Here is a 14,369-nt window from a genome sequence, read left to right as displayed (position 1 = left end):
TAGGGTAGAGGCTGAATCACCCTCAGTCATATTATAAATAATAGTTTTAAAATATCTTCTGAAACAGGACAGCCACCCACGCTATTTGCAGAGATCTCATTGGAAGTCTTCTTTCCACCTGAAAGTGGGTCCCATCCATGTCTCACACAAAATGGCCGCTGCGCATTTACCTTTTCTTTATAACCCACAGCAGAACACCCACCTCCTGTTAACTAAACAAACTCAAGTCAGCTGCAAATTAGCCAAGCCATCCCAGGAGGCTTATTAAAATAATCAATAAAATCTGTCTTTCTCAGCTGGAAATGGTTCAACCAGGACAAGGGAGTCTTTGCAGAAAGACTGAGAAACCTGTGGGGCATCTGGCCTGAGGCTGCTTGACAGAGGCTTGGCACCAACACCCCCAAAGCCCCCACCAACTCTGCATGGCCCCTGGACTAATTAGCTAGGATGTGGCTTGAATGCTGAAACATCCACTGGCCTGCTTTTAGTTCCACACTCACATAAATGAAAGAATAAATGCAAAATAACTTCACACAGAAACCAAATAATATACAGTTGTAATTGTGTTTTTTTTAGCACAAGGCATGCCCATTTTTTACAGTGCATAACCATAACTAGGGACAAGTGCGCTGAAAGACCCTAGAGGGAAGTACAGTTCCAAGTGTTAGGAATGACAAAGATAAGAACTTGGACCTTGTAGATAATGCTAGTAATAAAACAAGCATATACTTACGTGGGAATGACAATAAACAGCTTACATAGCCAAACAAAACATGAGCTGCAGAGAGTGTTTCCAGCAAAAAGTGGTAATTTATTTATTTATTTATACCTTATCAGGGAGCCCGATTGTGGGTATGCACAATGCTGTGAGTGCGGTGGTGCTAGGTGGCAGTTTTGGGGTGTGTTGGGGTTGCCAATGGACGGTGGGAAGATGGAACTTTCCGGATTTGCATGTCGCCATGATTAAAAACAGGGGTGCACAGGGGGGTGGGGGTGGTGGCCAGTGATAATGCAGGGGCCCGGAACTACTGTGAATATCCTGATGATGAAGGGTAGACATACAAAAAAGAAAACAGATGGAAGGAAAGGAAGAGAGGAGGGCGGCCATACCTTTCACTACCTTATCCAGATAGTGAGCTTGGGAGATAAAAGACAGGAGGACATTTAAGGGAAATCGAACAGTGCCATTTCCACCCACGGATAAGACGCGTGACTGTCTCAGCCCAGCAATGGTGAAATTCCCAGCATGCAATGCAACCATCGCAGCAAGCACGAGGCAGAAGACAGAGGGAGGGACAGACAGACAGACAGACAGACAGAATGTGGTAACATCTCAATCGCTAATTGTTTACCAAGGCTGAGCAGTATCCCTCCACACAAATAATGATTGAGCAGCCATATATAGAACTCATCGGACACTCTCCCCGATTCTGAGCTGTCTTCCCATGACAGGACAGTTACCACAAAAAAAACCCCATTTCAGACTACATGTGTTAGGGGGGTATATCCATCTACATACTGAGGCTGTATTAAGCGAAAGGAGATGCAAATGAAGACCTCAGGAGGAATGCATTGAGATAGTCCCTGCGTGGAGGTATATGAACATCTTCATTATGGCGAGGAGCCGTTCAGCTCTAATAATGGAATTCCATTTCAGACTGAGATTTTTTTCTTCTTCCTAATGGACTCTGCTACTTTCTCTCAGAGAGGTTCTAGACTGGAATGTCTTTTTTCAATATGAAATGTATAAGAGGAGTATCAATAATGCAGACACAGCGTATTAAACATTCACAGACTGTACGTGCACAACTTGTCTTCTCTTAGCTGCAGCTGAAGACATCCCCTAATGTTCTTTGTGAAGAAGAATCTTCCGAAGGTCTAATTCTGGAATATGCTTTCAACCCTAATGATGGCAATTTTTCTCTTTTATCTGTCCTTACCTTGCACCCCCTCTGCGCCCTGGCACCAAATCTATTTAAGATGCAAGATCAGTAAAGGGCCAATGTTGTTTATCTATTGAGTCCTTTATCCTAGGGGATGCTGAACCTTGTTTGATAAACAGCGCAATTAGAAATGTTACGGAAAGTAACGTTAATGACAAAACAAAGAAGGGCTTCTGAAGACCGGCCTCTCCCTTTCAGGGGATAAATCAAAAGCCTTTCTTTGAAGGAAGGACGACAGGCCTGTGTGTAGGGAGATGTCCCCCAACACAAAATGTACTCACAGTGTTGCTGCAATGTTGAGGCGCGGTTATAACATTAACGTAACATTTCAGTAACACGGTGAGAACATTTTGTGTTAGCTGGGACGTGGAGCAAGGCATTCTTGGAAAAGAGAGCTTTTCGGCATGTCTTCTTGTTTTACTTGGCTGTTCCAGTGGATGGCATGGGTCCACATTTCAGGCCAACTGAGTGAGAGAAAGCTAAGCGATTCAATGGTTAGAGCACAAGGTAAGCTGAAAATCTTACCCCTCACAAACATGCACGCACACTACATAGAGACTGGCAAGTTCCATCTTGTGGAGACTTTACTCATCAGCACACTTAACACTAGAAAGTCTGGAGTTTTTATGACCTAGAACCACCAAGCCTGATGCCCATGTCAGGATTGTTCAGCATTAGGGAGGACAAAATGGAGCCTTATCTAGAATGTAGACCACACTGAGCACATGTAAACTCAACAATCCATTTCTCACAGAAAACAAAGTTTGTCTACCTTTTTTACTTAGCCTTTTTTTAATAAGCCTTTACTTTTTTACACTGCAGTGGTAATAAAAGGAAGTGCTGGTGTGTTGTTAGCCTTCATTGATCCTCAGATGAGATTAGTATGATGCAGCTAGTCACAAATAGTTGTACTTCTTCAGAATTTCAATAACGCAATGGTTTTACACCCAAACTGTTAGGAAAAGTGGAAGAAGGAGTATTGCATTTACAGTGTTAGTGTAAATTCAATTTTAAAGTACAAACACCCAATGGCGTCGGCTCTGGCCTTTCTAGTGTTAATGTGCAAGTAGCATCTATTCACAAACATGGATGCATGATTTCATATAGACTGTACCCCACCCGGTAACAGAACCTTAGCCTTCTGACCACAAATGCAATTACCACACTGCTTGTCTGCATGCCTATGGAACCACATTCCCCAGTAAATCAGTGGAGGTGATAAAGCCATAATCTCATAGTACTGCAGAAAACTCCATACCAGATTTACCCAGATCACAGAAGAACCCCCTGGTAATTTGGTGCCAGTTGGTCTACGTGCCTGGCATCGGCGTTCTGATTGAGATTATCTTCAGGAGATGAATGGAGGAGGGGGTGATTACTTTGCTTAGGCTGTGTGTAGCGGTGTGTGCATTTGCACTGTAGTTTCCAATCTCGCTGCCTAGCCTTGTGTTGAGCTAAGCCTGCCAGGCCCTGCGATGCCCTGCCATCACAAACACTTAAGGCCTCCCGGGCAGCAGTCACACACCGCCGCTCGACCGGGAAGCTCCGTCCGTGCTTCGGCTCATACACCAAGACTCAGCGCTCCTGTGGGGGCTGATAATTAATACCGCGCGCACCGCGCACACCGTAATCTTCAGAAATCACTTGTCGCAAGGCTGAATGTCATCAGAGGACAATTACTCAACGTGAAAAGGCTGTTAATTCATTTAGCTCATAGCTTCAGTCTTTGGAGACTGAAGCCGAGCTGGATGAAATGGAAGCTTTACTGGACCATAGGGGGCACCAGACTTTTTTTGAGGTCTTAAACACACGGTTTAAAAAAACCTTATACTAAGTGCTAAACCCTTTAACTCAACCCAAACTGATTTATTCCTTTTCTTTTATTTTTTGTTCTCTTTTGACTCTTCTCTAAAAGAATGCCTTTTCCAGTGGCTGCGCAACCCGTCATGAAGCAAATGTTTGCATTTGAACTCAGGTACCCGGAAAAAAGTCAAAAATAATAATGGAAACGGTAAAGGATGATGGATGGGGGGAGGAGAAATGAAAGGACAACGTTAGCACGCTCCCACATTAAAATGCATGAAGTCAAGCCTCAGATCCCTGCGCAAACCTGCTCATGCTAAGCTAAGTTGCACAAATTCAATTAAGCATGCTTTTTCCAACCATTTTTTTCCACCAACCCCCCTTACACACCCGCCCCCCCCTCCACCCCAAACCCATCCCTCGCTTCCTCAAGTCTAGTGATGGGAGATTGAGGGTTCCTCAACCCCGCTTCCTCAAGTCTAGTGATGGGAGATTGAGGGTTCCTCAACCCCGTAATGAGTGGAGCTACAGTACACCGAGCGGTCAAGCACTGACTTGATGAGCAGTCCACAGTAAAACATGAGGATTAGTTCAAACAAGCGAGTCACCGCCAGAGTAACCAAACTCCGGCCATTTTTGGGCACGGTGAAGCCTCCCTCTTTCATCACTACTTTCAACCTCCTCTCCTCTCCTCCCTACCAATGGTGCAGTGTTCTCCATTCCAGCCCGGGCTGCACTCGCACTTCCCGTCTTTGCAGGTCCCGTGCTCGTTGCATCGCGGGTGACACGCCCTCTGCTCGCACCCGGTGCCCATCCAGCCGTCGTCGCAGCGACAGGTGCCCGACACGCAGATGCCGTGGCCTCCACAGTCTGATGCGCAAATCTCTGTGGGAGAGAGGGGTGTGGGAGGGGAGGGGGGCAGGAAGAAGAGATAGGAGGAGCAGCGGGAGAACAGAGGGAGGGAGGGAGGGGGGGAAGACAAATCCCAGGAATTATTGTCAGGGAGAAGCGGCCACGCTCCGCTACCTTGTCCGATGGCAACTGAAAGGAAATTCCTTCAGCTCATAAGGGTAATCCCCTATGACAATAAGAATCTAATAAGTAGATTACAAAGGAGAGGACATGGCTTGCAAAAGCCTTAGCTGACTGATCTCACCTCCCTCCCCCAAGCCCCTACTTGTCTCCTCTCTCTTCCCCTTTTGGAAATTATTCTTTGTGTGTCACAGGGGAAGAAAGAAAAAAGAAAGAATGGCTCAAAAAAAGAGAAAGAAAAGCCCATTTTGTGTCTTTCTGAACGAACTCAAACATATCAGATTTAATTTGATACCAGTGAACAGCTATAGAAATGCAACCTTTTGGTCACGACACATGCAACCGTGCCACATAGATGAAGAATAAAGATCTAAACATATCGATCCCTATGTGCTGTTCTTCCCTTCTCTGTCAAAAGAAGCAGCACAAACTGCAGACAAAATATTACAGCATAGATATTTTTTTTTTAAACAGTCCGTTGCCATAGTGACTTATCAGATGAGATTCAGGAGATCACAGATGGCCTGGGATGTTTGGGAAGTCAGGGAGGACAAATACTGCTAATCTGCCACGTTTGTTCTGTAGCCTTGGAGATCCTGGATCAGTTGCTCTCAAACCTGGCTCCAAAAATCCAGAAAAGGAGATTACTGGGAGGAAGTGGTAAAAATAACGCTGCCTAAAAGAAAGAAAAATAAATATCTTGACAAGGTACGCAAATTTTTTTTTAATTCTGTCAAAACATTTTGTTAATTCTCACTGTGAGCAGTTTGAAATTGACCTTCTGTGAGTGAAATCTTGACTTGAAAGAGAGACTGTACTGTATTCCAAGCATAGGCTGTAGAAAAAATATTGAGCAAATGTCTGACTTACTATGGGCTTGTGAAAAGCATTTTCGACACCACAGAAGTTAAGTTTTCGGCAGCGCCAAGTACAAATTGGAGCCATAGTGCACAGTAGGGAAACAGGAAGCCCTTATATACTGTATACATGATGTCTGCCAAGTGCGGACCATTCACCAAGTTTGTGAGACTGTCCACAAAGTATGACTATATTGTCCTAATTGCACTATAACTTCGACTGGCTGAAACACCTACACTGGAGCCAGTTGCAGTACTGATAGTGAGCAATGTCTCCATACAAGACCAGGAAATGAGCTTAAAAAATGAAGCCCGGTTTTGACCGCTTGATTCCAAGCCATCTATTCAAACTTACTTCAAAGGCCATCTGGAGTCAAGCAATTAGAAATCGAGTCAGGATTGAGTCAATTACAGCCTGCGTAACCGCTTTTGTTATTGCTGGAAATTACACTGTGCTAGCAGAAGCCTCTTACCCAGAGTACATAACATGGAATTACCAAATAAGTAGTTCTGAAGAGAGATTCCTCCTCCTTGGTAATTACTGAACAAGGCTTTCTTGAATTATGCAAATGCTCTTAATATCGCATCATGTGTCTTTTCAATTAGATGCATCTGCAAAGCACTTAATTCAGAGGGACTTAATGTAGTCAGGAAAATGGCACACAAACACCGAGACACACACACACATGCACACACACATGCACTCATGCAACCACCTGCGCACGCACACGCACACACACACAATTGTTAATAACTGATCCTTGTTCTTTTACATCAGTAGAAAGATGTGCTATTCTTACCCAGGAAAGCTTTGACTCTCAAAATCAGTACTGCCTAACCGATGCAAATGGAATAATTAATGAATTGAATGCTTTCTCTGGAAAATACCACATGAAGGCTGCAATTAGCCGCACAGAGAAGTGAACAACCAAGTAAACAGATGTAATCCTGACATTAATGCAGCCAAATATAATCCTATTTTCCAGGAATTGCAAAATAAATGTTTTTGGAGGATAATAAATTACAAGAAATAATTACAAGATTACTAGAATGATAAATACAAGGATACACTGAAAAAATGCTATGCCAGTAAATCACACCTTCTATCTCATAATTATGCTGGTTCCATACACAATGCATTTTCATGTGATGTGAAATGCATGTGAAAGCCTCTACCATACGGTATTGAAAAAAGAGTTGTGGAAAAAAACCACAAAAACTGTAACCTAAAAGTCAAACATATCACAAAGTCGGAACAACATAATCGCTATAATTTAGCTGCCAAATTAATAAAATTCTATATAATATCACTTACATTTATATAAGACCACCTGGCTATCTTCCGCTTAGGCAGTTAATTTCTGAGATGATTGTGCAGTTATACCCTGCCCAGAGAAGAATGCATACGATTCTACTTTCCGAGTCATCTGAATGAAGGCACCTTGCCAGGCGTCATTTTATGCCAACTTTTGAATGAGACCTCAATGCCTTCCTCCCTTGAAATTCTGCCTGAGCAGGCAGCTTTTGCATGAATGAGACAGAGCCATAGTAACTATGTTAACAGGGTGAAGGACAGTAAAGGAGTGTGCATGCTTCAATTATACATCTTTCTTTTGAATTTGTTTGAGTTGTAAAGGTATTGTCCTCCATGGTGGATTTTAAATGAGTGGAGAGAAGTCCTGGTGACTCAGCAGAATACACACATCATCCCCTCCCCCCACAACACACAACATACACAACCATTCAAAAGTTTGAGGTCAGCTTGACTTTTTCAGCTTTTTCTGATTTCGTATTTTATTTTCTCTGTTTGTAATCAAACAATTCATACGTGGTCAAAGTGCAGACTATAAAATAGCTTTTATATAAGGGTATTATCAGCCTCAAACCACTGTGATGCTGTCAGCTATGCAGTAGATACTACAAGAATTGTTTGTCCTGAATATTCTTTCCATTGAGTTAAAAAAATATATACGCTTTAATACGTACTTTGACAACGTATGAATTGTTTGATCTCAAATAGAGAAAATACAATTATTGGAGTAAGCCAGTAGCAGTTAGCTGTATTCATCTTCTTCAAGTTGCAAGTTGACTTCTGGATCACTGTCAACTTACATTTCTCAGTAAGCTATAACATCCAGAACCCATGATGGACATTAATTTCTACCCCAGCATCTGTCTTATTCAGCTTCACTCACCTCCTGCGATATTGCTAAACACTTGGTTTGCGGTAGGTTTTGGCTTTGTCATTTAAAATCTTTATATGATTTTGTAAAACTTTATATGTAGCTACCTAAGAGAATATGCTGTATAGCTAGCATAAATAATATAGTAACATAGTAGCAACCATAATAACGATTAGATACTTAGAGCTACACAAAGGTGGAGCCACATGGATTTCATGATGGCAGAGTTATTGTAAGTAACAATGGCACTTATTTCTGCATAGCGTTATGACAATAGTTCTCAGCTAAAGCGGACCGTTGCCTATAGCAGCGATCATTATACGTTAACATCAGACCACTGAATGCCTGAAGTGACCATTCCGAATCGAGCATTCAACAAAGCCATGTGATAAATGCCTGTAAATCTGAAGGCTGGCTGCACAGTAACCTTTTAAGCTGAAGCACAGGCATACATGCAGCATACAGACACAACATGGGCTTAAAGTAACTCACTCACCTGTTGAGCAATCGTGTCCGGACCAGTTTGGGTCGCAGCTGCAGGTTCCAATTTCAGGCAGAAAAGCCCCGTGGCCTGAGCATTGGTCCGTACAGGATGCCCGGGGGTCCTCACAGCTAGCCCCCCCCCAGCCTAATGTGCAGTGGCACTCCCCTCGGACACACACCCCTCGACCAGAACAGGTTGGGTCCAGACAGTCCACTGGATGAGACAGGAAGATCCACAATGACAAAATATTATTTTGTTTTCTTTTTTATTCTCACTTTTTCTTTTATTTTTATGTTGCTTGGTTGTTAAACTGTTGTTTCCTCATCAGATTGCACTGACATTAAAAAAGAAAATGGTTCCACTAGTTTTTTGTACTACTCTTTCGCCTTTGATTATCTTTTAAATGTCCCGCAGCACCTATTGCATTGATGAGGGAGTTCTATGGCTTTGAAAAAAATCCCAAGTTTTCTTCTCTCAATCTTCCCATTTAATCATCCCACAGTTTAATCAGCTCTGTAATTCTCTCCCTCTCCACCTCAGCTGATGAGTGCTGAGTCTTCTGAAACAAAATGGCTTTCGTATATCACCCAGATGTTAAACATGCTGGAGGTTAAGACGAGCCTCCCTTCTTCACTGTACAGAGCTTTGAAATCATGAAAGCCATTACTATTAGACATTACTAATCCATTACTACCATTAAAATTATTACGCATTCCAACAGAGCGGGACCCTTCTGTTCCACAGGGGGACAGCAGCTGAATGATGGATCTGGAGTACTGAGGAGTAAAAACCCGCACACCCATATACAACACAGACAGGACAACAACTGAAGAAAACTTGGTTCTCTGAGCCCATGAAAAGTCAAGGATCACAATGTTTTGAAGTGGAATCCTCCACAACATGGTCCCACTTTCTTTAGAATAACCTTAAGAACACAAAGTGGAACCAAGAGTAACAACAAAGTGTGGCCTGTGCTCCCCTTAGTACTACAACAGTAACCAGAAATCGCATTGGAGTATATACAGTGGGTTCCAGAATTATATGGTTACATATAATGGCTTCATATAATAAACAACATGGATCATGATCTATATTTCATGTTAAAACATATGGGAAGTATATACTTATCTTTGAATATTTCAATGTTTTTTATTTCGTAAACTAATTTTTTCTGAAAACCCAATCACTTCCTGTTTTACAAGAGTATACAAAAATCCCTTTGTCAACTATCAGCATGGGAAAAGCCAAAGAACTGTAAATTCAGAAGACCCAGATGGTAATTGACGAACACAAGTCAGGTAATGGATACTAAAAAATACATCAACGGTTAAACATGCTTCTTAGCACTGTAAGGGCAATATTAAAAAGGCAGAAAACATATGGAATGGTTACAAATTTGCCAGGAAGAAGACGCAAGGGCATATTATCCCAACAGAAGGTAAAGAAGATGGTGAGGGAGACCCAAGTAACCTTATGATTGCATTTTAAGAATTGCAGAGACTGGTTGTGTTTTGGGGTCACCAAGTAAAAAAAAACAAAAAACATAAAATGGCACCTCCATGCCAACAAGCTCTTTGGAAGGGTGGATCAAAGACAGTCCTTAGTGAGCACAATTAATAAAACCAAGCATCTGCAATTCTTTGGAATTATGACAGGAAAAGAGTGCTATAGACCTATGAGACCAAAATTGGCCATAGACACCATCAACATGTTGCAAAAAGGCAAAAAGGCAAAAAGGAATCCATGCACCTCATACCTACTGTCAAATATGGCGGTGGGTCATTATTGATTTGGAGATGTTTTGCTGTCAGTGGTCCAATGCGCAATGGAGTACCAGGAAATCTTGGCAGAAAATCTTATTGCCTCTGCTAGGGAGCGGAAACTTGGTTGTAGGTAGATTGTCCAGCAGGACAATGACTCCAAGCATACATACACAATCCACACAGAAATGGTTAAAACAACAACCAGGTTCTGCAATGGCCATCTCAGTCACCAGACTTAGATCCCAATAAAAACCTGTGATCTGAACTGAAGAGGGGGGTATCCAAACGATATTAATGATTCTGAAAAGTTCTTCAAGGAGGAATGGTCAAAAATACCTCCAACTGTGTTTTCTAAACTTATCCAGGGGTGTTTGCCAGGGGTGTTTGCACAAAGTATTAAACCATGGGTGCAAATAATTGTGGAACCAGATTTTTGGGTAAATACATTTTTTATTTGAAACATTTAAGACTTTGGTTGATTCAACTGAATCATTAATAAAGCACACTGCTTTACATGTTGGGAAATCAAAGCTTATTCCAATAACTGTATTATTATTTTAGTTTACAGCATTTTTTGTGCATATCTAACAAGGGTGCCAATAATTCTGGAGCCTCTCTCTTCACAAGAGGAAAAACCGAGCTGGTGGTTGCATCTTAGCTGCAATGCTGTGTGGTTAAAACAAAATAAAACACTATCTGAAAAGAGAGGGAATATTTCTTATCTAAACTCAAAACATAAAAAATAAGGGACAGACTAGAAATATTCAAGATGCAATCATATCAGACTATAGACTATAGACTGTGATCCAAAAAGGCACCATGGACCTATTAGTGAGAATGAGCATGGCAACAGTTTAATAGGTAGTGCTGGGGTGTTTGTAGAAATATGCATGACGATCATTCCTTCAGCGTTACCACTGAAGACACTCATCATATACAGGCTGGCAAATGCGATGTCCTTCCATACGAACTACAATAACAACAACACCCATTTTCAGACAGCCAGTGAATGCCAAGCTGGACACAACAGGCAGTGGTGGCCAAACCATGGCAACTCCTCTTTACTATAACACAAATTGGTAGAGCACTATAATGCCGAAGGCGGGACTTCTCATCTCCAAGCAGATGGTTTGGGCTCAAGGCGCAAAGATCACTGGCTAACTGACAGGAATGTCTCTCCTGGCAATTAATCATTACAACCGAAGGTCGGTGGGAAAAAAAGGTACAAACCTTAAAGGGGCCTTTGCCCACGCTCTCCTCCCCTCTTTATGGCCCACATCAGACCCAAAATAGAAAGACAGTCTACGGGGTGTCAGGAACCCCCATTTGTCATACTCCAAAGGCCCATTTTTCATCTAGAAACGTGCCCCTTCAAGAGCTGTCATAGACAATAGCTACTTCAATCTTATCTCAGCACTTCTTATCCCTTCAGCAAGGGGACTGGGAAAGTCATGCTTTCCCCCCTCTACTTTGGCCAGAATCGAGCTTATGGGATTTCCAATGACAAAGGAATAGTTTTGTGTCGTTAATGGCGAAACGGCAGGACTCAAATCGGCTGTTTTGTTCAATGTGGTGGGAAAATGGTGGAAATCGATCAAGATGGATGACCTGGAATTCTGGAATACCCACCACCAATACTTTGTGCTTGACTGGGGTGAACAGATGCTCATTGTTTGTGTAATGCAATACCTTTTCAGATAATTCCACAAGTATTATGGGCCAGACAGATGAACGATTTACATCTAACATACAAAGCTGAAGTTATTACTTAACTTGACATGGCTTTGAAGATGGCCTTTTCCAGACTATAAATTTAATGTTTTTAAATGTTATGAACAAAGGTAACTGAACTATGTGGAAATGATATATCAGTAACGTGAAGAATATTAGCAGACCCATAGTATATTCCAATTAATAAATGAACTGGGTTCTGAAACAAACCAGACTGGAAAATAAATTTCTATCATGAGAACAGTATCCACAAGACGTGGGCCAAATGCTTTTGTGAATAACCATGCCAGAAATGAGAAAACATCCCTGTGGAGCCCTGCGAGCGTTCAACAAAGCATGTTATAAATATACTACACTGTGAAATAAATCTTTTCTGCTGAATACTGGAATTCGATGATGAAATGCATAGATAATAGTTTAGACATGTCTTTCAAAACAGTCAGTTGGAATTTTGGTGGTGTTACAATTAACCCAGGTTTACAGTGCAGTCTGTAAACAAATTTGAAACAATTTTTTTTTTACTTAGGTTAATGTGCAGATTGTCACCTTTTATTTGAGGGTATTTACATCCATATCAGGTGTTCTGTGAAGGATTACATCTCTTTTTATACATAGTCTCCCCCGTTTCTGATTAGTCAGGTGAATTAAAAGACTGAACCACTGTATTTACGGACTGCACTGTAACTCATTTGCTAACCAGCTCATTATCTATGTGAGGTGCCCAAATGCGGGCCATAGTCACCTTCCTCGCAGTTTTCTCCCTTGTATCCAGGGTTGCAGATGCAGGTTCCCACGATGCAGGTACCGTGGCTGCTGCAGGTGACATCGATGCACTGGTTGGTGGGCACATCGCACTCCACGCCCTTCCACCCACTGTGGCACACACACCTCCCCTTCAGGTACTGTCCGTTCCCGCTACACAGTACAGGGCATGAGGCTTGGGGGAGGCACAGGAAGACAAGGACAAAAGAGTCAAGAAGTGCTAATTGTATTTTATTTTTTCTTTATTTGTTATGGAAATTCTATCAAATATAAAGAGGGAAATAAGAGTTAGTTTTTATGTCATATATCCGTTAAAAAACTATGAAGTAGGTCAGTAGGACTTGCCAGTTGCCACCTTCACGCTGTAATTTCATCATTACTAGCCTTGGTATTTGCGAGCAAGTAAGCTAGTCTAATTACTGTATCATTAAAATGACGTTATCTCCATCATGCACAAATTTTCTGAAGTTTTCTATTTCTGAAGCAGGTAGTTACGTTTTGCATAGTTTTGTTAGTTTAGTCACCCCCTTTTCTTCATAAAACTTTTCTAAAAACGTGATGTTTAAAAGTCTATTTTTGTTTGGGCATTGTCAGAATTTCAGAACGAGAATAGCCAACACAAAGAACGGATGGATTCAATCAACAATTTACCATAACTTTGACCTCACAATTAAGAAGAGAGTCTTAGTTACCATTATCATTCACTCACAAAACACAACCAAATACAGATCTAGCACATTGACTAACAGACAGTATTTAGCTGCAAGTCAAAAATCTAATGTTGATCCGATTACTGTAAATCCAAGTTGATTGAATATCTGTGCTTCTGCATCTTTAATAAATTATGCTCAGTTGGATTGGTGCTACCAAAATCCTTAACTACATTACAGTTTATGATGTGCTGCTGGTCTACTCCTATGGTTTACAAGATACCTTCAGAAACAACAATCTTTATGTTACTTCGCACAAGAAATTAAATGATTATTGCATAAGCAAATTGGGGATGACCAAAAAAAGTACACCTCATGCGATTTGTTTGTTAGTAAAAATACTTGTATCTGCCAAATGGCAATAATGTGTATTTCTCCCTCATATAATAATCTGTTTTTTAACAGTGAATGATTTCTATTCAGATTTTAAAAATCTGCCATTATCTGGCATTTTGATTTTGCATTGGTTCATTTATGTATTTGTTTCCATGGCAAAGCAGTCTTTGGGGAGGTTCAAAGATGGTCTCATGTGGATTTGATGGATCTTCATTGCTTTTTGAGAAAATAAGAGAAGACTTGGCCCCCTGCGGAGATCTGATATTGTGTCTATTTAGATGTGTTGAGCATACAAAAAAAAACTGACAAGGATTAAGACCGGTGTGGGAGACTCAAAGGATTGGAGCGCAGATTTGAGAAAAATGGCTGTCTAGATTTGATGACCACAACTGCTGAACTGTAAGGCGATCAATGAGCGTTGATCATCTGTCGAGCAACCGACAGCTCACCAAGGACTTCAAAGGGGCCAGAGACACAAAATAATATGAGCAGCACCTTCATATGCTTCTAGGTGCTTTTCAAGTGACATTTTCAAAAAAGACGACAGTCTGGCTTGCATTAGCCAGGGGCTCTTTCCCCAAAAGATACGGAAGAACACATGAAAGATATCTAAAGCATCATTCCATGTGCTGAATGTACAGCAGGCTCTTTTGAGCAAACAAGTTGGAGGCACAGAGTTTGATTCCTGAGAGGATAGAATATGTTATTTTGAGCATTGGAAATTATCAACAGAGGACAGATACAGTGTACAACTACTTTGCTGAT

The 14,369-nt window shown here is 41.5% G+C and overlaps 1 protein-coding gene across 8 annotated transcripts in view; it reads right to left on the bottom strand.

Moving 5' to 3' along the window:
• LOC133132631 (teneurin-4-like) overlaps nucleotides 1-14,369 on the bottom strand; it is a 208,475-nt gene that overhangs the window by 102,462 nt on the left and 91,644 nt on the right. For 7 of the 8 annotated variants that reach the window (XM_061248188.1, XM_061248187.1, XM_061248181.1 and 4 more), the window contains 4 exons: nucleotides 12,539-12,733; nucleotides 8,315-8,515; nucleotides 4,446-4,631; nucleotides 1,111-1,137 (listed from right to left, as the gene is read on the bottom strand). In XM_061248188.1, coding sequence (XP_061104172.1) covers nucleotides 1,111-1,137; nucleotides 4,446-4,631; nucleotides 8,315-8,515; nucleotides 12,539-12,733 — 609 coding nt within the window. The remainder of the gene's footprint in view (nucleotides 1-1,110; nucleotides 1,138-4,445; nucleotides 4,632-8,314; nucleotides 8,516-12,538; nucleotides 12,734-14,369) is intronic. The other variant, XM_061248185.1, reaches the window with a different exon arrangement.

Source organism: Conger conger, chromosome 7 (assembly GCF_963514075.1).
Source record: "Conger conger chromosome 7, fConCon1.1, whole genome shotgun sequence".
Lineage (NCBI taxonomy): Eukaryota > Metazoa > Chordata > Actinopteri > Anguilliformes > Congridae > Conger > Conger conger.
The sequence above is the reverse complement of the archived record's forward strand: the minus strand, read 5'-3'. Positions and strand labels throughout refer to the sequence as shown.